Below are 26,560 nucleotides of genomic sequence, written 5' to 3'. Positions count from 1 at the left end.
TGGAGAGAAGGCCCTCTCCTTGGTTACAATCAGATGTACTTCACAATTTGTTGGGACATGCAGAAAAGCCTCCATTGGTAGTCTTAATAAGGAGGCAGGCTCATTTATAAAAGGTCACCCCTTCAAATGTCCTGAAGCCATACCACAAAGAGCTTTAAAGCTGCATCATCAGCACTTTGAACTGGGCCCAGAAATGAACTGGAAGGCAATGCAGTAGTTTCAAAAAGGGAGTAAGTAGCTCCAGTTATCAACTTGGCTGCCTCAATTTGATTTGGACCAATAAAAGTTTCTGAACTCTTTTCAAAGATAGCTCTTGGTAGAGCATATTGCAGTAGTCCTGATGCGATATAAATAGGGCATGTGTTACTATGTCCAGATCTGCAGGTACTAATTCAACAAGTTAGGCCCCTATCCCTGGACCAGAAGTTATCCTGTCTCTTGCCTTGTCAATTTTAATTTGTTTACTCATGTTTAGGCTGTGACTACCTCCAAGCGTCAGTTCAGACTCCCTGGACAAGGGTGGGAAAGAGAAATAGAACCGAGTGCTTTCTTTGCATTGATGACCACAAAAGATGATGCAATCCTTTTTTTTCAAGCAACTTCATGTGGGAAATGTTCCAGAATCAAAATAGAGCTTCACAGGCTGGCTTTCATGTTGGAGAGAAGACTCACCTTCTCACAGCCTCCCTGTGTTTCAAAACAGATCTATTCTGCTTGAAAGAAACTTGCTAGCCAACAAATTCTGCTCTGTATACAAACTAACTAACTAACTAATACACATGCACACATGAACACCAACAGTTCAGTTATTCTGGATTGAGGCGAAGTTCAGATTGATCAAAGCCTTTACGGTAATAAAAGTTCACATACCAAACTGCAATGTAGTCATTCACTAGTTCTGTTTGGAGTAAGGTGAAATTGATATAGATTCCATGGCCCTGGGGCACAGTAATAAGCCACGTACAATCTTTTGAATTTGGATATTCATCTGGAAATCCTGGGGAGTACACAGTACCATTTTCAGATGTTACATTATAGCCACAAGGAGCTGAAAAGGAAAGGAACGGGAGTGTTAAAAAGTAAGGATGCATGGTTAAGTCAGGACAGTGATTTGTTTTACGTTTAAGACTGTGAGGGGAGAGACTCCATCAGGCAAGGCCTCCTTCCACCTGCCTTGCCCCACCCTCTGGTCTCTGCTCTTCAATTTGTATTGTATTATTTTATGTACTGTGGCTTGCCGTTGTTTTATTGATTATAGTTTAGAAATTATTTATTGTAACTGTTGAGTGGATTTCTGTTTAACTTTTATATGTTATTACTATTTAATACTATTCTAAATAAAAAAATTCCTTCCAGTAGCACCTTAAAGACCAACTAGTTAGTTCTTGGTATGAGCTTTCGTGTGCATGCACACTTCTTCAGATGCACACGAAAGCTCATACCAAGAACTAACTTAGTTGGTCTTTAAGGTGCTACTGGAAGGAATTTTTTTATTTTGACTATGGTAGACCAACACGGCTACCTACCTGTAACTAATACTATTCTAATGATAGTTGAATGTTACTTTTTGATATAGGTTGCCTATTTTCAAGTTTTATTATCACATTTTTTGTATTGCATTAGGTTGTTATAAGATGTACATTTTTTGTTTCTTCAGCTTGTATTGTAAGATAGAAAGACAGTATACAAATTAAAAAATGATGATGATGGCATAGCAGAGTTCAAAAAAGCAAATTCACATGGTTGGTTACCTTTCAGTAATAAGCCTATACCATCTTCTGGTGGGGGGGACAGTGCAGGTGAGCATGTTGATGGATCATGAACAGATGGCACTGAGGGCACATGACTACACCTGCACTCTCCACAGAACAGTGCTCAGGAAATGCTGCTGCAACACAGTCAAACCTCGGTGGTTGAACATAATCCGTTCCGGAAGCCCATTTGGCTTCCAAAATGTTCGACAACCGAGGCGTGGCTTCTGATTGGCTGCAGGAGCTTCTTGCACTTACGTGGAAACCGCGTCAGATGTCTGGCTTCCGAAAAACGTTCGAAAACCGGAACATTTACCGTATTTTTTGCTCTATAAGACTCACTTTTTCCCTCCTAAAAAGTAAGGGGAAATGTTTGTGCGTCTTATGGAGCGAATGCAGGCTGCGCAGCTATTCTAGAAGCCAGAACAACAAGAGGGATTGCTTCTTTCACTGCGCAGCAATCCCTCTTGCTGTTCTGGCTTTTGAGATTCAGAATATTTTTTTTCTTGTTTTCCTCCTCCAAAAACTAGGTGTGTCTTGTGGTCTGGTGCGTATTATAGAGCGAAAAATACGGTACTTCTGGGTTTGGGGTGTTCGGGAGCCAAAGCGTTTCAAAACGGAGGCATTTGGGAGCTGAGGTTTGACTTACTATCATCAGCTAATGCTCCTTCTTTAATCTAGTGCCAGATGTTTCGGACTACAACTCCTTTCAGCTGTGCCAGTCCAATAGCATCAGGTGGGAGGCCAAAGAGGCAGGAGGAATGCCATCCCTAAATCTTCAAGCTACAGGGTTGGCTTTTACAAAATTCTAATCTTCTAAAAGGGAAAAGCCTAGGAGAGTTGAATTGGAGACAGAGGCTCCAAAGTCCAACTCTTGTCAAAGCAAGTTGCCACAAGGAGCTCCCCAAGCTCCCTTGGTTTGTGAGCTGCTTTGTGGGACTACAACAAAATACCTTTTTTAAAAAATAGCACAAATAGATTCAACCCACCATATTCTTCCTTTTGATCAAATCCCACTGATAAATCTGCTTCTAATTGGAAGTGCATCCAATTGTGCAGAAGAATGTGATGACTCATGTGATTATTCCTCCTCAAAGAAAGGGATAAAGAATCAATTGAATTGGGTAACATCACCTTCTGCCCTGCAATGTCACTTTCTCTTTTCTTGTGATCCCTGTAGTCACAACGTCCTTCCCATTTTATCCACTTAACAATAGGGTCAGGTCAATTAACAATGAGTATACGTGACTTGATTCTACAGACTGACTCTCCTCTTGTTGGACTTGACTGTGAGAGGTGGAAAAGAAGCTGAAATATGTCTTACTAGATTTCTCAATGTTTAGCACACAAAATGCTTACTCCCTCTTCCGTGAGCATGCTCAAAATAACAATGTAAGGAGGCAATTTAACTATTTGAAACTATTTAAACATCCTAGTTAATATGGGGAGGTAGTAGCTTTTTCTTCATTAAAAACCTGACCTAAAGCTGATTGATGTTTTTTGCCAAAACGCAATACAGCTAAAAGGAAAATTTGCAGATGTTTAGTGTATGACAGTGGTTTTACTTGCTGAGTTACCCTACATTAAAGAAAATGACTTCCATTCATTGAACACATTGGAGGTTTGAATACATAAAAAAATCTTGGCCACTTACCATTCTAGTCACTCTAAGGCTGCAATCTGAATCATCCATTTGGGGAGGGGGGTGTTGTGCAGCTGAAAAGACTTTGGATCTTTTAGATGCAAGCCTTTTCTGACCCTTCCCAAAAAGCCCCCAAACTGCTTACTATTTGACAGTACCATGTCAGAGTTTTTACACTGGTTAGTCAGAACCTCAGACCTTTCTGTGGCATCAGGAAGCAGGGAATCCAATAGCGGATCTTCCACTTTAACACCGGAGTGCTCTCTCGGATGTTGTAGATCCATAGGTTCTACAACACTAGTCATACACTTAAAAAAACAAACCACAATACAAATAACATAGTAACTACTAGTAGCTTTGAAAAAACTTGTATTTGATTTGATGTCTAGGCATGATGCAACTTAGTATGCAGGTTCCCATCTGGCTCTTTTGCATGACAAAGGAAGATGATATTGGTCATTTCATTGTTCTGCTTTTGTCAAGGATATCCATTTACGGACATGAGAAAGTTATTTTAATTATAGCATTTCAGTATAATTAATTGAAATTCTAGGCAAGGCACAGAATAATTTGCTCTTTTCCCTCTATGTATAATGTGCAAAATTTCAAAGTAATTTGAGGTGATTCAGAGTGAAAGAACTGAAATATGTGGCTGAGTTATAAACTACATTTAATATATAAATAGGGCAACACAGTACCGCTTTATAAATTTATATACCCAGGTGCACAAAGGGCAGGCCAACCAACATTGCAAACTGTGATATATATTTGAATAACCACTGCAGGCAAATAATTGAACACAGGGGGCTTCAACACAAAGAAACATGTGCAAGGAAGTGATCTGAAAACTGCTAAAATCTGCAGATCAGTTGTTTGGCGGGGAAAGGGTGAGAAGGGGTGTTGAAGCAGCTGAGAGGCAAGATTTTAGCATTTACTGAAAAAGTTTGTGTGTAGCCTTGGCTTTTGAACCAAAGAGGGTGGACTCTGTTCTTAGGACACATTTGTACACGCAGTTCACTCAACCAGTTTGGAAATCCATGCATGAAATAGCATAATTTTTCGAGGGTTCAAGACACCTTCAGAAATCCTCGAACATTGTTAGGTCTAGTGGAGGAAATACTTCCCCATGTGCTACAGGTGTGGCCAGGTAGGCGAAAAGAAGAGGATTTGGAGGCTGATGGAGAAATGTGAGAAAGGGGAGTTGTTTACCTAATTATGTCATCTGGGATATGAAGGAGTTTAATGTGTAATAAACCAAGCTGTTCCCCAATTTTGGAGAGGAGCACCTTGGTTTCTTGAGCCCAGTTATGAACTGAAGTGGTGCGTGGATGTTGGAGCATCTCTATTAGTGGTTGATATCATTTTCAGCCCTCATGCATAGGGTTTTCTGCAATTTTCCATCTCATTTCATTGAATATATAATGTCGAGAGAATACTAAGAGTCAACTATTATTACAATGAGCAAAATTTACCTTCACATTTTGGAAAGGGGTAGTTCCAGTTCCTGTTGATCCCATGGTGGCAAGTGAGAACAGAAGGACCAATCAATACATATCCTGGATAGCACTCAAAAGATATTGACTGGCCCACGCTGTAATCGGAATTAATGATATATCCATTGAAAAACGGAGGAGGATCTGGACAATTTTGTAATTCATATGCTGCAAGAAAAAGAAATGTGGGACAATTTTTTTTAAGTAACAGTTACACTGGTTCAGAATCGAAAGGGAGAAAAATGCTTGGATGATGATTCCCTATATTCAACATTGCAGGTAACCAGCTCAAGTTTTTTTCCTATTGGCAAAGGCAGGAAATGTTTTGAAAATAGTATATTTTAAGACAAGGCTCCTCCTCCTCATAAGGCAAATTATATACAGTAAGCATCAGGAATTTGTAGTATATAGTTAAGGTCTGTGACAGCAATATTTCTGTTCAACCCAACAGATGCCACCTAGCTGGAACTATTTTAATGCATTTCATATATTCACTATGTTGACTTGCAAGTTTTAGAGTAAAAAGTTTAAATAGTCATCGTACAACTACTCCTCTATTAGAGAAGCAGGTGGTTTTTTTTACAGAAACATAGCAGTTATCTGATAAACATCTGCAATGCTGCAGGCTTCAGGTTTGCTGCTGTTCTCCCCACCCCACCCCCAGATAAAAACATATTAACCCAATTTCTGCTTGCTGTTAATGTCTTGTTGCTAATGCTTCAGTTTGTTCAGTTTTCACCCAGTAATGCTGTATTAGGACAGGCGCATCACCGAATCACAGTTTTGACCTCTGTAAAGGCATGTAAATCGAAGACATGATATATAAATCAAATGAATGACTTGACTTATAAATCAGGGCCGAGACACACAAAAAATGAGCAACATGATTTATAGATAGCTTCATGACTTGTTAATTAGCTCCATATTATATAAATCATGTTCAAAGCTTGAAAATTCACCACCTTACTTACAAATCAATGCAACACCGTCTTGCAGTACAATGCAAGCCATTCACATATTAGATAAATCAATGGAAGGCTTTCCTCTCTGGTATACTGCATTTCCTTAAGTACTGAAGAGCACTGCGTAAATGCCAGAACCGTAATTCTCTCCCTGTCACACCATGAAGGTTCTCCAATAGTCATTTATTGGCAACATAACCACCTAGAATGCCTGACAATGGAGGCTAATCAAAGTCTATCACACTCTTGCGCGATAATTCTCAAACTGTGCAACAAGATGTGGTGATGATCATCACCTTAGATGGTTTTAAAAGGAGGTTGCATAGATTCATGAACACTAATAGTGGCTGCAACTACTAATCATGATGGTTATATGGACGTTCCAGGTACAGAGGCAGCATGCCACTAAATCAGCGGTTCTCAACCTGTGAGTCCTCAGATGTTGTTGGACTACGACTTCCATCATCCCCGAGCTCTGGCCTCGCTAGTCCAACAACATATGGGGACCCACAGGTTGAGAACCGCTGCACTAAATGCTAGTGCTGGGGTGCATGGAACAACTGGTAATACTATATTGCTTTCATGTCCTCCTTGTGGGCTTCTTGAGACAATTGATTGGCCTGGATACTGAACTGGATGAACCTTGGTCAAATCAAGCAGGACTCTCCTTGTGTTTTTACACAAGAATGCTGATGATGCAAATTATAAAGAAACAAGTAAGCGTTATTCACTGTTTTTTGAAATTGCTTTTTATGGAAGCAATAATCCAATTGCCTATGTTCACAGCTTTTCAAAGAATGATCAGCCTGCCCTTTATCATTCCACTACACATTCTCTCCCCCCCCCCCTTTCATCCATAAACCCATATAGAAGGATGAAAGGAGACACCAGGACAACACGACAACTGGTTGCCAAAAAGCAAGAACAAGGAGGGGAAAAATTGCAACGCAGCCAGATGGGTGGAGTATAAATAATAACATTATTATTATTAAATGCAGAACATGTTGGGGCATGTACAGAGTGCCCATTCAACATACCAGCAGAGAGTGTCAGTGAAACAGAAAAACACCATACAGTTCTAGGTAGAGTCAGTCCCTTTACAGGTAGCATAAAGCCATTCCACACCTTGTAGGTTACATACAGTTGTAATTCACATTCCTTCCAACAGAATACAGTCTCCTTGCAATATTCCAACGCAGACTAGGCTCTGGCCAAGAGCAGGGGCTAAGAACAAACTTGCTTCAAACACAAGTGTATTTATACTTTAGATTGAGCTGACTAACTCTCACATGCTTAACTAGTTGCAGGTGCAGGACAAGCACACCCCAAATTAACGAGCACACCTAACTTAACCCTTTCTTGTCCTTTTTTTCTCAGCATGCATAAACCCCTTATGAATTAACAGAACATAGAATGCCCTTGGCCTTGGTCTCAAGGAGTTTGGCATTTTTATTCATTTCAGTAAATTCTCCAATTGCAGCCAGCTTGAAGTTAGCATAGAGAGTAAGAGTGGAGGAATGAATGAGGCTGTATTATACAAAAAGGGGTGGGGGTGGAGAGACACACAGAGAGAGAAAGAACACAAGAGGAAGTATCAAAATGGTTTGGATAAAATAATAGGGAACTTTAATGAAATAGTAAATTGCCCAACATGATTCAGGGGAAACCTACCTCAGGAATTTGGTAAAAATAACTAATCATAATTCAAGTAACAGAAAAAAATCATAATACAAACTTTATGCACCAACTGTAATCAGACATACTATATATATATTTTTTTTAAAAAAGACACCAACACACCTTATAAAACATGGAACGTGCATTGGTAAAAGTATCCCTCAACCCATGCTAATTATAAAACAAAAATTATTATTATTATTTATCATTATTTGTTGTGAAAGGTAAAGGACCCCTGGACGGTTAAGTCCAGTCAAAGGTGGTGGAGTGAGCTCCTGTTGCTCTATCCCAGATCCTTCCAACCTAGCAGTTCGAAAGCACGCGAGTGCAAGTAAAGAAATAGGTACCCTGTGACAGGAAGGTAAACGCCATTTCCGTGCACTCTGGTTTCTGTCACGGTGTTCCGTTGCTGTCTGTGGACAAATGCTGGCTCCCTCAGCCTGAAAGCAAGATGAGCGCCACGATTCCACTTAACCGTCCAGGGGTTCTTTACCTTTTTTACCCTTTACCTTTGTATACTGAAAGCACAGAAATACAACTAAAAGGCTAAAAACACAGCAAATGTAAAAAGAAGGACGAAAGGTCCCACTTCACTAAAAGAGGCTGTGATGCCATCCTTCAAATTAAGAGACAAAAGCCTGGAAAATGAGAACACATAAGCTTTGACTTGGGACCCAGATGAGCTTAAAAATGTTTATTACATTTATTTCCATTCAAAACTTTCCCCAGTTACACACTTATCCTCCGAAAAATACTGTGGCTTTCTAACTACGTCCATACCAATACTGGCCACAATCCAGAGGAGGCTAAAGACACTCTAGTTTCCTTTCCAATCATTGGGCATTAAGCAAGCTGCTAATAAATGAACACATCACAAAAACATATATTTCTAGCGTTGAGAATTATGAAATGTTTAATAGGACATTTATTGTCCAGACCAGTTCACATTTTAAATAAAATAATATAAATACAAAGCACCAAGGCAAAATGGCAAAACTGCCACAGAACAAATTCCAACATGCATAAACCTAACAAGCCCAAGGGAAGAAAAAAAGAGAAAGAGGTCTTCACCTGGCAATGAAAAGAAAACAGGTATAGAACCAGGAAAGCTTCCCCAGGGAGGAAATTCTACAGACAATGGGCCACAACAACAAAAGAGACTCGCTGGGAACCAGTCACCTGATGGCATGCAAACCTAAGAGAAGGGGCTGAGAATATGATCTTAACACTCGATGTCAGATTTACATAGGAGAAGACAATTATTTAAGTCCTCAAATTATAGAATTAAGGTTATGTCACCGGTCGCTCACCTTGATATACAAGTTTAAATCCTTGCCTATTTTCCGAGTGATCACTGTAAAAATGGATGAGAGTTTCATGCGTTGTGCTTAATAAAGATGGCGGGAGGTCTGTTCCACTGAACTGGCCAATCATAGAACTAGTGTGATATGGACCATTCTGGATTTCAAGGAAGTCATGGTTAGCTTCGGTGGAGAAGTTCAGAAACTGTATATGTGCCCCTGTATGGGGAAAAATGTAATAAAAATGATATTACCTATCAGTCCTGTTGTAACCACAGCACTGGGGCATACTGCTCTGTAGAGTCCCCCCAACCACCAGAAATGGATTTCCAGAAGAGGCGTAAAACCACTGCTCCATGAGCAGAACTACGTACAGTGGTACCTCGGGTTACATACACTTCAGGTTACATACGCTTCAGGTTACAGACTCCACTAACCCAGAAATAGTAGCTCAGGTTAAGAACTTTGCTTCAGGATGAGAATAGAAATCGTGCTCCGGCGGCACGGCAGCAGCGGGAAGAACCATTAGCTAAAGTGGTGCTTCAGGTTAAGAACAGTTTCAGGTTAAGTACGAACCTCCGGAACGAATTAAGTACTTAACCCGAAGTACCACTGTAGTAATCAGAAAATGGAAGCTACGATGCAAGCTCATGTGTTTTGCAAATGGGACCCCTAATAAAAGCTGTCCAGGAGACAGATAATGTTGTAATATATATATATAGCAAAAGGAATCCATACTGCAACATAGGTACCTTTTATAACCATACAGTTTCTATTATCCACAAAGTAATTAGTGTCTAACCTCTATACAAATCCCTAAAATACAAGCAGGGCATTATTTTAAAAACAAGCTTAATTATTAAGAACCTGACATTATAGCTGGATTTATAATAACCAAACTGATTAATTTAACTAATTAGCTGAGCACATAATATTATCTTTACTTAGTGTATTATATTACATAAATCCATGTAAGGAAGGAAAGCTGTTAATACATAAAATAAATGAATACCTAGCTAAGTGTTCAACAACAGGCCAATTTTAATTAGCTAACAGTGCAGACCTATACATGTCTACTCAGAAGTAAGCCCTGTTTAATTGTACAAGGCTTACTGCCACAGCTACATGTGTATACAGCCAAAATCTCATAAGTTGCTATTTTTTTTTAATAGTGAGAAATTGTATTTTCATTTTGTTCCAGACTCCTATCTTTCTTTCAATGGACTATTTATCTGCAAGAATCACACCATCCTAATTATTATCTATCCTAAGATGCTTTTCCTTAAAGACACAGCTGCAATTTGCTAATGAGCCCAAGAAGGTTGTAAACAAGTTCTAGCTACCCATGAAATTATTTGGATAAGAAGCGTTTGGGACTTTTCAATCTAGTTTGTGATGATAAACATATAGCCTTATTATCTTCTCCTCATGAATAATGTATAGATTACCAGGAAACACATCTGAAGAAAAGGGAAAGGAATGCAAAGTGAGTAGCCTGGCCTCTTGTTAGAGGACTGAGAAAGGACAGATCAAATTGAGTTAGGTGTTAAGTGTTTTATTTCGAGCCACCATTCCAACTTAAAACTACTCAGAATGAGGCAGAGAGATTTCACAAACAATGCTTTTTTACTAAAAGTAAATGTTGGACCTGATCCATCCCTCCCTACACTTATCATCAGGCATGCAAACAACTCTCCCTCTATTGAGCCCTGCTGGTAGAATAGGGGGCGGTGACTGTGGAGGACTCCTGTATGAGAAAAAAAGAAGTAGCAAGTGGGTGGAGAATAGATGGAGATTTCCAATTGCAATCATAAAACTGCCTTTTCTCTGGATAAAGCAACACACAAAAGCAGCGGCTATATTATTGTTATACTGTTCACCTTTCCACAATGTGCCCATGGCCAATGTACAAATGTATGAAGCCTATATAGATCTATCTATGTATCTAGATAGACAGACAGACAAGAAGAAATATGTGGCAGTCATTGTTTTGGAAGTTAGGGAACTGCCAGAGAGATCAAAAATTCTATGGTTGAGCTGAAATGTATCAACATCATCATCATCATCCTCAAGATTCTTACCATATCCAACAGGCAATAATATCTTCCACACGCAGCCCAGGTTACTGGGATAGTTTCCTGGGAACCCTGGGCTCAGTATCACTCCAGCCATATTTGTCAGTGTCCCACCACATTTGGCTATTGAAAATAAAATAAAATAATGTTATTATATTTCATGGTTTATTGAATGATGTATTACTTATGCAATGTTCATGTAACTGAAGAGCACTACATTGTACACAGAAGGCTCTTATCTGAACAGGCTTCCCCATTCACTTTGACACCTCTACACATGGATTCCTTTTCATGCAGAGGGCAGCATTTGACATTGAAGTTAATGGAGAAACCTCTATAGATAAAAAGACTCCTTTGGGCAAGTCTGCTCCAGCAAGAAATCACTAACCACAGCATACACCCATTGGTAAGTCCAGGCATCATATGAAGTGTAGAATGACCCCTTATAAGTTTCAATTATAAAACAGCCATCCATACATTACATTGACAGGTCAGAAAATATTCTTCGCATGTCACTTTATATTCTGAACACTGAAATTATACTGGTTTCTATATGATTCAAGCATAACAAAGGGGTGATTTAATTATTTCTCTCTTTTTTGCATTAATCTGCACATTTTATTTTAAATTATTCAGCTCACATACGTAAGATAACGGTTCAAATATCACCTTAGGCACAAGGTTATCTTAGGCAAATCACCAACACTGTCAAAATCCCCACTACTCTTCTGCAATATGTAGACGGTAATACTGGCTCGACCAATTATAAGGTGTTCTCTATCAGGGGTGAGGACATGGGTGGTGCTGTGGTCTAAACCACTGAGCCTCTTGGGCTTGCCAATCAGAAGGCTGGCGGTTCGAATCCCCGCGATGGGGTGAGCTCCCGTTGTTCGGTCCCAGCTCCTGAAAACCTAGCAGTTTGAAAGCATGCCAGTGCAGGTAGATAAATAGATACCGCTCTGGTGGGAAGGTAAATGGCGTTTCCGTGCGCTGCTCTGGTTTCGCCAGAAGTGGCTTAGTCATGCTGGCAACATGACCCAGAAAAACTGTCTGCGGACAAACGCCAGCTTCCTTGGCCAGTAAAGCGAGATGAGCACCGCAACCCCAGAGTCGTTCATGACTGGACTTAACTGTCAGGGGTCCTTTACCTTTTTTATACCAGGGGTGGCTAGACTATGCTGCACTAGATGTTGTTGAACTACAACTCCCATCATCCCTGGCCAATGAGCCATGCTGCTGGGGATTCTGAGACTTATCATTCAGCAGTAGGTTCTATGAGTCTGTTATGTACTGAGTTGAATAGGATCCAAAATGCAGCAGTCTGATGGGTCCTAGAACAATATGATCCAGAACACAGCAGTTTGATTGGTCTACAGGAGCCACCCAATCCAGCTCCAGGTGGAAGTAAAATCCGCAACCTGATTGGCCTACAGGAGAATCCCAGAATTAGCCAATCATGTGGGGCCCATTGTGTAAATAGTGTATATAAAGCAGACATTTGGGAGAACTTCCATTCCTCCTCACTACTATGAGCTGAATAAAGAGAATGAAATCCACACTCGACCCCGAGTATATTTCAGAATCAATATGTTAATTCACATTTTAATTCAACAGGGGAAGGTGTACTAAATAAAAAGCATGTATATGAAAGGGAAAGTCGAGACATGAGAAAAGGAGAAACCTTTCCCTTAATTCTGGATAATCAGAGTCAATGGTTCGAGGGTACCATCTGATAGGTGTAAAAGCGACATTTTCCAGTCAAACGGGCTTGATATCAGCAGATACAAACTGCAGCTGCTAATTAACACTTTGGTTTTGTACTTATGTCATTCTTAATAACACATGGTTCAAAATGGTGCATACCTATACATAGAGGAGAAGGGTAGTTCCAACGGCGAACTGTTCCAGGCATACAAGAAATATGAGAGCGCCCCTAAAATAAAATAAAAAATAATGATTCATCATTGTCCTCTGTTTCTCCAGCTTTCCCCTGGCAATTTAGCATAATTATTCTAAGGAGAAAACACCAGCGTTGCTAGTGAAATCCTTTTGCCAATTACTCTCCCCCTGCACTTTACTACCCATGACAGTTTTCTAATTAAGGTTAAACAAAAGACTACTGCAATAATTAGAATTCCTTTTAAAATGGGAAATGAGTTGTGCCACATGTCTTAAGAAACTGTTTCAAAACCACTGTTCTGAACTCAATTATTGCATAGGTTTGCAGAGCAATGTAACATCCTCATTTGCATTCTTCACCATGCTACCAAAGGATGGGATTTATTTCAAGATCAGACAATGGTTCGGTGTAGAAAGAGATTTTTTTAAAAGACTGCTCTCCCTTTTTTCAGTGGAGAACGCAGAACAGGATTGTGCCATAATGTCTTAACTATACTGCCCAATCAATGTAATGTGCATGGTTTCAATTCAAGAATTAGTGAAATTATAGTTTGGTTTGGATTTTTTTAAAAAACATCTCTCTCGTCAAATACATACAGAGAGTGCAGAATTAAATCAAATGTAATCTATACCCAAGTTATTCTCAATATGGATAAACTTTCAAAAGAACACGTGTGGTGTGGCTGCAATATAACAGTTAGCTCAACTCTCCTTCCTAGGAGTTGAACTAGATGACCTGCAGGGACTCTTCCAGCTCCAGAATTCTGTGATTCTATGAACCAAAACCCACTGAGATAAACAGGAATGCCAGCTTGACTCCACGACCATGGGTGCCATGCAGCGTGCATGGTCCTGGCACGGAAATTTGTGGGTGCCTGGCCCCTTCATGGGGAATTTTGTGGGTGCTCATGCACCTAGGGCATTGGCACCTATGGAGATGAATGGATATAAGGTTGTTCCTTTTGAATTATGGTGCTGGAGGAGACTCTTGAGAGTCCCATGGACTGCAAGAAGATCAAACCTATCCATTCTTAAGGAAATCAGCCCTGAGTGCTCACTGGAAGGACAGATCCTGAAGCTGAGGCTCCAATACTTTGGCCACCTCATGAGAAGAGAAGACTCCCTGGAAAAGACCCTGATTTTGGGAAAGATGGAGGGCACAAGGAAATTCTTTCTTTCTTAACAAAGAATAATACAGTGGTGCCTCGCAAGACGAAAAGAATCCGTTCTGAGAGTCTCTTCGTCTAGCGGTTTTTTCGTCTTGCGAAGCAAGCCCATTGATGGATTAGCGGATTAGCGCTATTAGCGGCTTTTAGCGGCTTAGCGGATAAGCGGCTTAGAAAGGGGGGGAAGGGGAAAAAACCCGCAGGAACTCACAAGACATTTTTGTCTTGCGAAGCAAGCCCATAGGAGATTCGTTTTGCGAAGCACCTCCAAAACAGAAAACTCTTTCGTCTAGCAAGTTTTCTGTCTTGCGAGGCATTCATCTTGTAGGGCACCACTGTAATAATAATAATAACTTTTCCTCATAGGGGAGTTGTATTCCTGTACTATCTCCATTGTAACTCTATTTTTAACCTCAGTGTGCTTATTATTAGGGTGGCTACCAATCAAATAGTTTAGAAATACATCATCATATTTAGGGGCCCCTGCAAACATTCTTTTTGTTGCTCATTCATGCTGATTTGATTTATTGTGTTTCCTTATCTGCCCTTCACCACATAGTCCCCAGGTGGGTTACGACAATAAAAAATATACAATTATAATAAATTATTTGAGCTCATGCTATCAGAGAAGCAGCCATGTCTGATCTCACTGTCAATACCCTTTGTGCATGTAAAAAAAAAAAGGGTTGGTGGTGGTCAAATGGCTTGATTTCCAGACAGTGCATATTCTGTATCCTCCTTCTGGAACTCCTAAGTTTTCATAGCACTAATCTTCTCTGTGTGTTTTCCCCTCCCGCTTTTATAGCGCTACAACGCTTTCGAACAGTGATAATGTGGCCATATCGGGGAAATGTCACAGAACAACTAATAAAGCAGAATAAATCCACCGTTAATGTGTCATTATTGTGTTCAGAACATGTTGCTGGATACATCCACAGTAAAACAATCTAACTCTTGTGATGACAACATTGAAACAAGTGTCATATTCTAGTGAAGCCCATTGTCAAGGTCTAAGGCTAGCCCTGTGTTTTCCCAAGATGACATAGCATGAAGTACAATGTAGTACTAATATATAACCAAGTGCTTGACAAAGCAATGCAGTAGTAGTCCTTTAGGTGCCAGGCAATAAATTTCCTCCACAACCAAGCCTTTGGCTTTTAACTATCTGCAGAAGAGGGCAGGATGTTTTCCACCTTGGTCTTAATGTATCTCTGTGGGGGTTCTGTCTGATTGTCTGGTTGGTTGTAAGTCGCCTTAGGTTGTGCTGAGAAATACTAACAAATTTAATAAATACATAAATAGTATTGCTGTGGACATTGATTATTTATTGTATAATGCCATTCCTAACCCCTTCTCCTTGTTGACTTTCAGTGGTCTAATTTTAGATTACAGTCATACCTTGGTTTTTGAACAGCTTAGTTCTTGAACGTTTTGGCTCCTGAACGCTGCAAGCCCAGAAGTGAGTGTTTCAGTTTGTGAACTATTTTTGGAAGCTGAACATCCGACGGGTCTTTCTGCAGCCAAATCAGAAGCCGCACTTTGATTTTTGAAAGGTTTGGAAGTTAAATGGACTTCCAGAACTGATTCCGTTCAACTTCCAAAGTACGACTGTATATTTTATATTCATACTTATGGCAAAAATGTATATATTCTGGTAGCTACGATATATGTTTGTCCACTGGTGACTTGTCAGTGTAGGCTGATGTGTTTAAAACATATGCATTGCCCAAAGAAAGGCAGTCAGAAACACTGTGACAAAGAACTCACTTGAACTTTGGCATGTGCAAACTATTTATTTAGATTTCAGCAAAAGAAGACCAAATGTAATATTGCAGTCTGCATTCTAGTGTTTGGCAGCACTGATGCTAGCTCAGAATCTATGCCTCAGTGAGATTTTTGCACTAAGAAAGGTCATACATTTATTTATAAATCAAGGAAGACTGCATTAATATATTCTCACATTATCATAATATGGCAATTACCACTAAGAAAAGCAAAACCACAGACTGCAAAAAAGGTCTGATTAGGCATGTAAGGCTTTAAAAAGAGAAAAGAAACCCTGGCAGAGAAGCAGGTATATAAATGGAAAATCAACTCTATTTTACCTTTCAAGAAGATAGGCCCATTATGCAAGCAAAACTAATTTTATTATGAATGACTATTTTATTTGCTTTGCAGAAGGACCAATAGAAAAGAATAAAAATCTAAGAATAATCAGAATTAATAATGAAATAGGAACAGGGAGGAAGATACCAAGGAAAATTAAATGAAGTCACAACTTCCAAGTGTCCATTGAAAAAGAAAGAGATGTACAGAGGCAGGCAAACATGTCTGAAACAACAGTTGTCTGACAGTTTACTGTCATATTTGGAGATGGATCATAACCCAGTGGCAGAGAAAAAGATTTGCTCACAAAAGGTCCCAGTTTTAATTGCTGGCATCAGCCCCAGTAGATGGTATGAAAGGCCTTTGCCTTCAACACTGGAGAGTGACTGTTACTCAGAGTAAGACAGTACTGGGCTAGATGGTTATGACCTGATATAGGGCATGTTCCTTTCCTGCAGAGTGTATTAAATTGAATGCAAAACGTATACTCCCAATCCAGAGAAAATTAGCAACAGTTAAGACCTATTTAAATTAATAGGAATTCTGATTATTTCTGAGTATCATGTCCAATTGATTTCTGTTAGCTATATCACGTCATATAAAAGAGTTGCAGGTGTGGTAGACTCAGAAAATATGAAAGAGAAAATTGCTGATGTTCCTCTGCTGGAGCAAATTTTTGTTGATGAGAGAGATGGGGAAAATATGCCAAGTTTTGACTTTATGCAGTTCTCTTCAGCAAGCAGAGTGAAAAAGCAACCATCACTTATTTATCCTGATCCTTTTCATATGAGACAAAGAGCTGAAAATATTTCAAGAGGATACCTTTTCTTCACCAAAATAATTTGATCTAGCAGAAGATATTAGTAAAGTACTGCGGACTCCATGTTTGTTTGTTTTCAAAAGCTAAGCCATGGACTCTTTGCTTTTGAAAGATTTGATATCTCTATGGTAGTTTTGGTCATGTGAATGGTGCCACAGATCCCCTGGGTAGATTACACAGACACCCTGGGGTCTGCGGACCCCCAGCCACCGCCTTAGGAGATGTAAGTTGTGGGAGCAAGAACTGACAAAAATCACTCTCACCATGGAAGCACCCATGTTGTGGGTTTCTGCTCTATTCAATTATGAATCCAGCCCAATGTGTTAGAACAGCAACTATACCATTTCAAAAGAAAATGCAAGTACCTGTAATGTGTATCCTGGCTCACACTGAAATGACAAAACATCATTCACCATATATCTATCGCCCATTTTGAATCCATTGCTAGGAATTACTGGTTCTGGGCAGGCAGCAAGGCCTACAGCTAAAACAAAATAAAGGGGGGAAATGGAACAAAACATATTAAAATATTCATGTTGTTTTGAAGTTTTATTACTTTTTTGTTCTTTAGCATATAACATGACCTAATCAATTCACAAAATTAAAAAGACGTTAGAGTCCCTGACTTAAGCATGCCATAATCTAAGTGAACACAAGGGAAGAAATGATAGCAGCAGGACAGAAAGGAAGAACAGTTCAATATAAATACACAAACAGATACATAAAGCCCTCAATAGTATGTATGTATGACATATACACACACAGTCACACACAGAGGCGTGTATATACATATGAAACAACGGTAATAGGTCACATTTTATATATTCGCTGTTGAGTAAAATTAGCTTCAAAATATAATGGTGTGGCAAATCTAGAAATTCATTCACACTCACAGAAGGAATTCATGTTCAATAATGCACACTGCAAGTGTGTGTGTGTGTGTGTGTGTGTGTACACATGCATGTGCAAGTCTCTTGAACAGGACATAGTGTGGCATGAAGATGTCTTACTGAAGAATTAGGGGGGCTTAAAGGAAAAGGTTGGCAGAGTTCTATCTGCCATGCTGCAGAGCCAGAGACAAGGTATTCTTTAGTCCACATGCTTTACATGCTGTAGTTCTCATTCACAGCTTATGAATATCAAGTACTGTTTTCAAGGGTAGCATGCCTCTCTTGTACAGGAAATTGCTTACTGCATGCTCTTCACAGGTCAGCTAACTCTTTTGGCATAGGACATAAAACTCATTAATGTCAATACTGATCACTCTCCCAGTGATCTCATCCCAGTTCCTGCTTGTTAAATACTTTTGCCATTCTAGCTCTGGCACGAGACATACATCCAGGCACGTCATTACAGTGACCTCCAATATTTTCCAGGCATCACTGCCATCAATGACAAGAAAGCTCACAGCACTATAATCTAGTTAACATTTCTGAAAGTATATTAGCATTCATTACACGACACTGTCAACTAACCAAAATAAAATTCCCTAGGCTGTTTGATCCAGTCTCAAAAGAGCTTTGCTTCTTATGTTTCACAAAAAAGAAATGTGATATATATTAGTGTGTGATACTAATACACACACACACACACACACACACACAGAGAGAGAGAGAGAGAGATGTATAATTAAATATTGCTCTTAATTTCTATGAAGTCTCAGTTTGCAGCGAATAGCCTTATTCCTTGGCATAGAGAACAAATTCTGTGCAAGTATGAGAATTAACTCATGAATGTGAACAGAAGTAAACCCTTAATAAATGTGAAATGAAATTGTGATCCAATACGTTTCCACGGGGGAGTTCAAAACAAATAAAAAGTATTGGGGGAGGGGAAAAAATACATCTGTACTACATACCACTTGTTAGACTTGAGCTATAAGCCCTACTTAATTTTTTTTTAAAAAAAAGTTAGAGAAGGAAATATACATTTATAGAGCAATTTAGAGCATTTATAGAGCAAATGAGTGAGAATCAGAGTAGAGGAACCACGGCCATACTCAAAGTTCTGCCAGCTTGAACCAGTTAAGACAAAAAGTGGAAGGGGGGGTTGTTTATTTGTTTTGCTGTACCAGCTCCAGGACCCAGATGTTCTAGAGAACGGAATGGGCCAGCCCTGTTCTGCCCCATCCCTGTAACACCCTTTTCCAGGTAGTAGGAGTTTATTCACTGTGCTGGGGGCGGGGCTGCAGCAAAAAGCCTCTGGTGAAAGCTAGCAGACCAAAACATCCAACACCATAGACTGGAGGTTAGAAATACTGCCTTAGAACTGATTCGGAATCCACTGAAACGTAATGCTTCCCTGCCTCAATTCTTCTTCACAGAGAAACCACGCAACCCTTGATTTTACACCTGTATATCTCTGCCAAGAACACAACATTTATTGCCAAAAGTTAGAGTTTATAATAATTATGTCTTATCTAAGTATTCACCTGTCATTCAAGCCACTGGAACTGTGGCTGAGGTTTAAATTATATCTTATTTTCACCATCCAGTATCCCAGTGAAAAAGGAGCAGAGACATGTCTCTCAGCACTTTATTTATATAATAGAATAAGGTGGATCAGAAATAACAGTGTGCACTAAGCAGCTGGGCCTGCATCAAGAAGATAAGACTCTGAAAAGCTAGAATCAGCTGTTTGTGGGGGAAAGGGGGTTCATGGGGGAACTAAATCCAGTTTCAACTCCCCTCCTGAAAAAAAGATAATACACAGGATTTTCTGATTTATTTAAGAATTAGGCATACACTAGTCCAGCTCTTGGATCAGAACAGGGAACCTGGTGTACAAACTATTCACATGTTTGATCCTCCATCCAGCTAGGGGAATACATGCAGGAAGCCCTAGGTGGCAGAGGGGAGGTCATACCGTCTGGCAAGCAGAAATGTTATTTTGAATTCTTCCCATTGTCTTCATTGTTTTCAAAGATGGCACATCCAGCCACCTCCAGTACACATCTGGTCCCTTGGAAACAGGCAAGTATCCTGGTGTGTAGGAGGGCAGAAATACCTGGATGGTGGAAGCCGAGATTGTCTGTCTTGCCTCTCCCACCCTGCAGGTATCTATTAATTTGAGAGTACTTGGGACAGAACCACAAAACTTGGGAAAGAGACTGTGGCGCCAAGATCTGCAGCAGCACCAACTCAAAATTATTTTAATTCTAAGTCTACGGAGCAGATGGCACTTACCTCTATTCAGAAGTTTAATGGTAAGAATAAGCACTTTAAATTTAACCTTGAAACAAACTAGTAACCAGTGTAGACAGTACAATATCAGTGATATGTTCTGTCCTAACTTCCCTGATTTTGGTGTACAACTTCCAACATTCCTCACCATTGGCTATGTTGGCTGGGGACATTGATGGAGATGTAGTCTAAGAACATCTGAAGGGCCCTATACAGTATTGGCTACTCCTGTTCCGGACCAACTAATGTTTCTGAACTGTCTTCAAAGACAGTCCCTCTTACAGTACATTAGAATAATGTAATAGTGAATTGCCTAGGGCTTTCAGTGGTTGGCTAGTGTAGCTTCACAGGAAAAGAGGGTGGCAGATATCCCAGATGAATGCACTCCTGGCTGCTGCTGGCACCTAGTCTTATAGTAAATGTAAAAGGTAAAGGACCCCTGGGCAGTTAAGTGCAGTCAAAGGTGCCAATGGGGTGTGGCGCTCATCTCACTTTTCACGCCAGGGAGCCGGCGTTTGTCCGCAGACTGCTTTCCGGGTCATGTAGCCAGCATGACTAAACTGCTTCTGGCACACAAAAGACCGTGATTCCAGAGCACACAGAAACACTGTTTACCTTCCTGTTGCAGTGGTACCTATTTATCTACTTGCACTGGTATGCTTTCAAACTGCTAGGTTGGCAGAAGCTGGGGCACAGCAATGGGAGCTCACCATTGACAATGAGGACAGTGGGGGGACAGCGATAACAAATCAAGGGTGTGGCAAGAAGTTCAAGAGGCAGTGTGAAGAAAGAAGACTAAAACGACAAATATAGATTTGGGTGTTTAAAATCACCTTGATAACACTCCTTAATGCGTTCTGAACTTGCACAATTCCCTTTCTGTAAAGTCAACATCAGAATGACGGGTAAGATTTCCTCTTGCTGTCCAACAGGGACAGTAAATACTGCTATGGTTGGCAATTACTTTTTCTCAAAGGAACTCAAACAGGTAAGGAGAAAGGAAGATCAATGTATCAATAACAGAAGCCAGAGGTAGGCTATTACTACCTTCCTTCCCTGCATACAGAATCTAGGAGATTTTAATAGATTCCTTTGATTGCCACTGTGAGCTGGAAATATCTTCTTCTGTCATGATTGTCTAAATCACAAATCCTGGCATGCGTTTCCATACATAATGCAGCACAAAGTTAAGAATCCCAATGATGAGTTAACTTGACCCAGTAAAATCTGAACAAGAAGTTCATGTGTCCAACAGCATGCCCTAATGTAGAAATTTTTGTCATGTCCATTTCAATTGGGGTTTAGACCTGCTTTTAGCACAGAAACTGCTTTGGTTGTCCCGTATGATGACCTCTGTTGGGAGAGAGACAGGGGAAATATGTCCTTGTTAATTCTCCTCAACCTCTCAGTGGCTTTCAATACCATCAACCAAGTTATCCTTCTGGAGCGGCTGTCCAAGTTACGGGTGGGTGACACCACTTTCTGGTAGTTGTGGTCCTACTTGGATAGTCATTTCTAGAGAGTGATGCTTGGGGATGTGCTGCTCAGCCCCATGGAGCATTCAACACGAGGTTGCTCAGGATTCGAGTCTCCCCCCTCTCCAACTGCTGTTTAACATCTATATGAAACTGCTGAGTGGGGTCATCTGGAGCTTTGGAGTATGTTGTCAGCAATATGGTGATGACACACAGTTGTTGTTGTTGTTGTTGTTGTTGTTGTTGTTGTTGTTGTTGTTGTTGCTGCTGCTGTTGCTGTTGCTGTTGCTGTTGCTGTTGCTCTTCTTCTTCTTCTTCTTCTTCTTCTTCTTCTTCTTCTTCACATCTGCAGGTGTGGCAGTGGATATCCTAGACCATTGTCTAGGGTGGCCATATTTCGAAAAATGAAAATCCGGACACAAAACTTATTTGTGGCCATAGTTTATTCAGGACATAGATATAAGTTACGGACAGTACTTTTGGGGGGGGGGCGCAGGGGTACGCATACCCCTAAACATTTTGTGAATCTAGGTTTGGCCTCATTGAGGGGCAGTATTTCATTATGAGTAGGAAAATGAGAGTACCCCTAAACATTGTTGTTGTTGATTTTAAGGGGGGGAAAGCACAGGTTATGCAGCATGTGTATGGAGTATGAAAACAGATTGGGGACACTCGTGTTAACAAACTTGCTTTGGACCTAGGGAGGGAGTAAAAAGCTAATGCTGTCTTATCGCCATCAGAATGCAATTTTACCCAAACTGCAGTTGGCACTCCTTAAGCATTTAGTCCTTGAAATTGAAACTTGTTTAAGAAACAGATAGATAAAAAAGCACTTAACATACAACTTGTAGCACAATCATGTACAGCTGAAGTACTTCAAAAAGTTGTCCACAGGCTAGGAACAACTACAGTATAGGTACTACATGAATTTTTGCTAGAAATTGAGAGATTCTTATACTACTTGTTTTGAACTAGATAAAATAAAAGCAGATAAAATTTTGGAAATGTATTAGAAAACTAGATTTAAAGTCACATTTTGTGTGTGAATTCTTGGTTTCCTCTATCAGATCACTTTGTTTTTATGACTGATGAAAATTTGAGAATAACTTTAATGAACTCCTTGTAGAGTTTGTTGCTCTTTTGACTCAAGAATTTAATTAATTCTTCCATTAATCTAAATGGGCTTTTCTACAGCTAATGATTCCTTGTAGCACAGAAAATAACCTGATGATATGGCTAATTTCTTCCATAAAACAATAGCTGTCAATCAAAACTAGCACTAAAGGCAGCATCATTATTGCAATCAATCCGAGACTGAATTATTGCATAAAACAAAAATGCAATGTTCTTTCCTCTTCCCCCTCACCATTTTGAGACAATGAACATCACACTGTGCTAAGTGTTTACATTACAAACCCGTGGGTCTTAAAAACTGGTGTCACAGTGTAGCTAGGGGTGTGCAATCTGATCAAAATACCAGTGCACGTAGAATGTATGCCTTTACTATGGGTAAATAAAGATTCTAGGTGTGCCTTTGGCAAACTCTAAGCCATAGTCATTCATCTGAAACATAAAAAGACTTGTACTGCTATGCCTAGCAAATCAGGCTGTTATCAATTCTCTTCTTCTTCAAAGACAGTTTCCCCATCTGTTCACTGATATCGTATGTCCATTTCGTATTTTGTTTTTCTTACCCAAAATATGGGTGTGCTCAATTTACAGGAAGGCCAGAGTAAGAGCCTTCAGCTGTACAGTGGGAAACATCAGGATATTCCAGTGCTTTGTGTAAGGGTGACTCTTGCTGGATTTGGGGTGACTGTCCATGTATTTAATAAATACAACAAACCATTTTGCATTTGAAAGAAAACGGTTTAAGCATCTGAAATAGGTTTTGTTAAAATGCTACTGAAGCGCACCTATCTCTTAAGCAGCAACCTAATATCTTAATATAAGATAAAGAATGGAAAGAGGTAGTTGCACATTCAGAATAAAGAAGTGGGAATCTTAGCAATGATCTTCTAGACCCACAGCTTCATTAACTTTACAACAAAGGAGATACACTGTGGATCAAACCATACAGGTATTTTTCAAGGTAGGAGATTGGCAGGAAGTGACAAACCTGTCAGTATGGGTTAAGAGCAAAACAACAACAACAACAACAACAACTTATTAACAACAACAACTTATTATCTATACCCCGCCCATCTGGCTGGGTTTCCCCAGCCACTCTGGGTGGCTTCCAACAAAAGATTAAAAATACATTAAAACATCAGTCATTAAAAACTTCCCTAAACAACAAACAATTCAGCCAATTATGAAACCATACTGTGCTTTACTGCATACCCAGGGTAGGTGGGCATGAAGAAAACTCGGAATGAGCCACTGAGAAGAAAGAGGCCAGACCACAACTAATGGCATATGAATGCTCTAAGCCAGGCATAGGCAAACTGGGCCCTCCTGATGTTTTGGAACTACAAATCCCATCATCTCAAGCTAATGGGACCAGTGGTCAGGGATGATGGGAGTTATAGTCCCAAAACATCTGGAGGGCCTAGTTTGCCTATGCCTGCTCCAAGCAGATGCATGATGTGTACAAGTGCCTTTTTTGCTCTTTTAGAGCCAAACACAACACCACCCCACTGCACTTACTACAAGGAGTGGGAAAATATCAACATAAATATCTTCTGGTGAAAACAGAAACAAAACCCTTGCAAATATGAGGGACCACTAGGGGCACATCAGAAGATGGCTGACAATAACATCTCTCCGATCCACACGAGGTAAATTGGAGGCTGTGGTGGGAGTAAATAGCCTCCCTAACCCCCCCCCCAGGATTATGGTGGGGGACTGCCCTTGCCTGCTGTGCCCTATACCACCCCCGAATTTGTGGGGATGGGGGCACTAGGCACAATGCCCTCCTGTGGGATTTCACCACTCCTGGACGCCGTCTCTGATCCATGCCACTAGCTGCAAGAACTTCAAAAGAAATAATTTGGATGAAGCTAATGCACATATTTCAAGGAAGAAGGGGGAGTAAAGACTGCTAACAGAAGAGATCTCTGATAAAACAAGACGAGTCGGAGGAACAAGTATAGATCATGAGAAGATATGCCAAGACTCGGTATGGCAAAGGGGGAGGGGGAAAAAACTTTCCTTTCTTTCCTTTATGTGATTAAACAAGAATCCCTCCCACCCACAAGTCAGAAATGTCGTTTTAAGGACTTAAGCTGTGGATTTAAGGCTGTGTGGAGATAAACCTTTGAACCAGAGCGTGTTTTAAGAAGAGCGTGGAATGTATAAGGGCTTTGGAATGACACAGTTAAAAATACTGTCGCCATATTGGGAAGTTCTGTCGGAGGACTTAAGTCTGAGAGGAGAAATAGAGAAATAGAGCTGTTTTTATAGTGTGGATGAAACTCCCCAGTGGGACTTAAGAACGACAGTTCTGTAATTAATGATGGAAAGAGCGCTGTTATCTATGAAGGTGATGATATATGGAAACCATCTCGATTTGAGGACTGGAAGAACGGAAAAACCCACATAGGATTATTATTGGTGTTTATCGGCTTAAGGAGACTATCAGAAGAGATCATAAAGAAAAAAGAGAAAATATATGAACAAGATGTGATGTGGAAACAGCAAGATAAGTCTGGATAGAATTATGAACTTTGTTTGGACTGATTTGGACATTAACACAGTAGCAAGAAGATTATCAGAATCCCCCTTCGGATCTTGAAATATGGGTTCCCTCAACAAAATTTAAAATTCGGCTTTGTAATTCGGAATTTATGTGATGTGATTTGATTTGATGTGATTGGCCGGTTAATAAAAAATATTTTTATTAAAAAAAAAACACCTTGCAAATATAACAAAAGTAGACAGAATTTGTTCATATGTTCAAACGCTTCACAAAGGCCCTTTGATGCTATTTCTTCTTCCATCTTGATCCACAGAAAAACTTATTTTGTTCAACACACACAAGAGCATTAGCAGCAGTCAAAGGAGCCTGCAGTGGCTGTGTATTCTGCACAACTTTCTGTGTAGCTAGCTGCTCAATTATATTATTATAAGCTACCCACACTGCAATTATTTCACTAACACGGAGATGCTAAAAAGCTATTAAGTTCTAGAGGGATGTTTGTTTGTATTGATAGATCTATCTGAAAGCAAAGTATTTTTCTGCAAACAAAAAAACAAAACAATAAAACCAGGTAGTGCAGTCAAGCGCCCTGACAACTTAGCATTTTAAAAAGATGTGAGTGCCATTGATTTCAGTGAGCTGATTTTCAAGTAAACTTGCTTAGAACTGGCACATTAAAAATTGCTGGCCAAATCAAGAGACGAAATCAAGATTCTTATTAAATCAGTACTTGTCCAGGTTATGTTCATAAGATATGGTGATTTATTGTCATTCATTTTCATTGCAGCAATTCAGAACGGTGGGCGAGGGAAGTACGTCTGATAACATTTCATCAGTGAATCAATTGTTGCACAAAGAGTGAGAGCACAGAAAAACATTCACATCAAAACTAAGAAAGAATATGCTAAACTAATCTTCAGTGTTTCCTTCTAATCACAGAAATGAATATGACATGCACATCACAAACCTAACTTATTTGGTCTCGTATTTACTTAGTGAAACCTTTTTTTCTCTAAAAAATAACATTTATCACCTCATGTCTGATCCTAAATTGGTTGCATAATGTGCTGAAAAACAAGGCTTATTATATTTCAGATTAATTTAAGACATGACTCTTTAGCCATGATTCATGGCAAAGCTATCACTGCCATTTTGGACTCTAGCTAAGGCTCTTTCCTTTTGAAAATATAAGCAGTAGAACCATTGACCATTTCTGAAAAGCAGTCCATCTCCCTGTCCCCCAGTTACCTGTTTCAGCGCAACAGGCAAGCTCAAACCATGAATAGTTTAAAACAGCATGCGGATGCTTCTGATTTTTCCTTGCAGTCCCACAGGAGAAGAGGTAAAGGAAAACATGTAAGAAAAGCCCTG

General features: G+C 39.9%; 1 protein-coding gene across 4 annotated transcripts in view; it reads right to left on the bottom strand.

Moving 5' to 3' along the window:
• The window catches only part of CSMD1 (CUB and Sushi multiple domains 1), a 963,313-nt gene that overhangs the window by 89,702 nt on the left and 847,051 nt on the right, over window positions 1–26,560 (bottom strand). For all 4 annotated transcript variants that reach the window (XM_083495378.1, XM_083495379.1, XM_083495380.1 and 1 more), the window contains 6 exons: window positions 17,258–17,376; window positions 12,765–12,834; window positions 10,908–11,024; window positions 8,836–9,045; window positions 4,866–5,054; window positions 871–1,048 (listed from right to left, as the gene is read on the bottom strand). In XM_083495378.1, coding sequence (XP_083351504.1) covers window positions 871–1,048; window positions 4,866–5,054; window positions 8,836–9,045; window positions 10,908–11,024; window positions 12,765–12,834; window positions 17,258–17,376 — 883 coding nt within the window. The remainder of the gene's footprint in view (window positions 1–870; window positions 1,049–4,865; window positions 5,055–8,835; window positions 9,046–10,907; window positions 11,025–12,764; window positions 12,835–17,257; window positions 17,377–26,560) is intronic.

The sequence above is a fragment of the Podarcis liolepis genome, assembly GCF_965112155.1.
Source record: "Podarcis liolepis genome assembly, chromosome: 3".
Classification (NCBI taxonomy): domain Eukaryota; kingdom Metazoa; phylum Chordata; class Lepidosauria; order Squamata; family Lacertidae; genus Podarcis; species Podarcis liolepis.
Note: the sequence above shows the minus strand (reverse complement) of the source record. Positions and strands in the feature narration are given on the sequence as shown.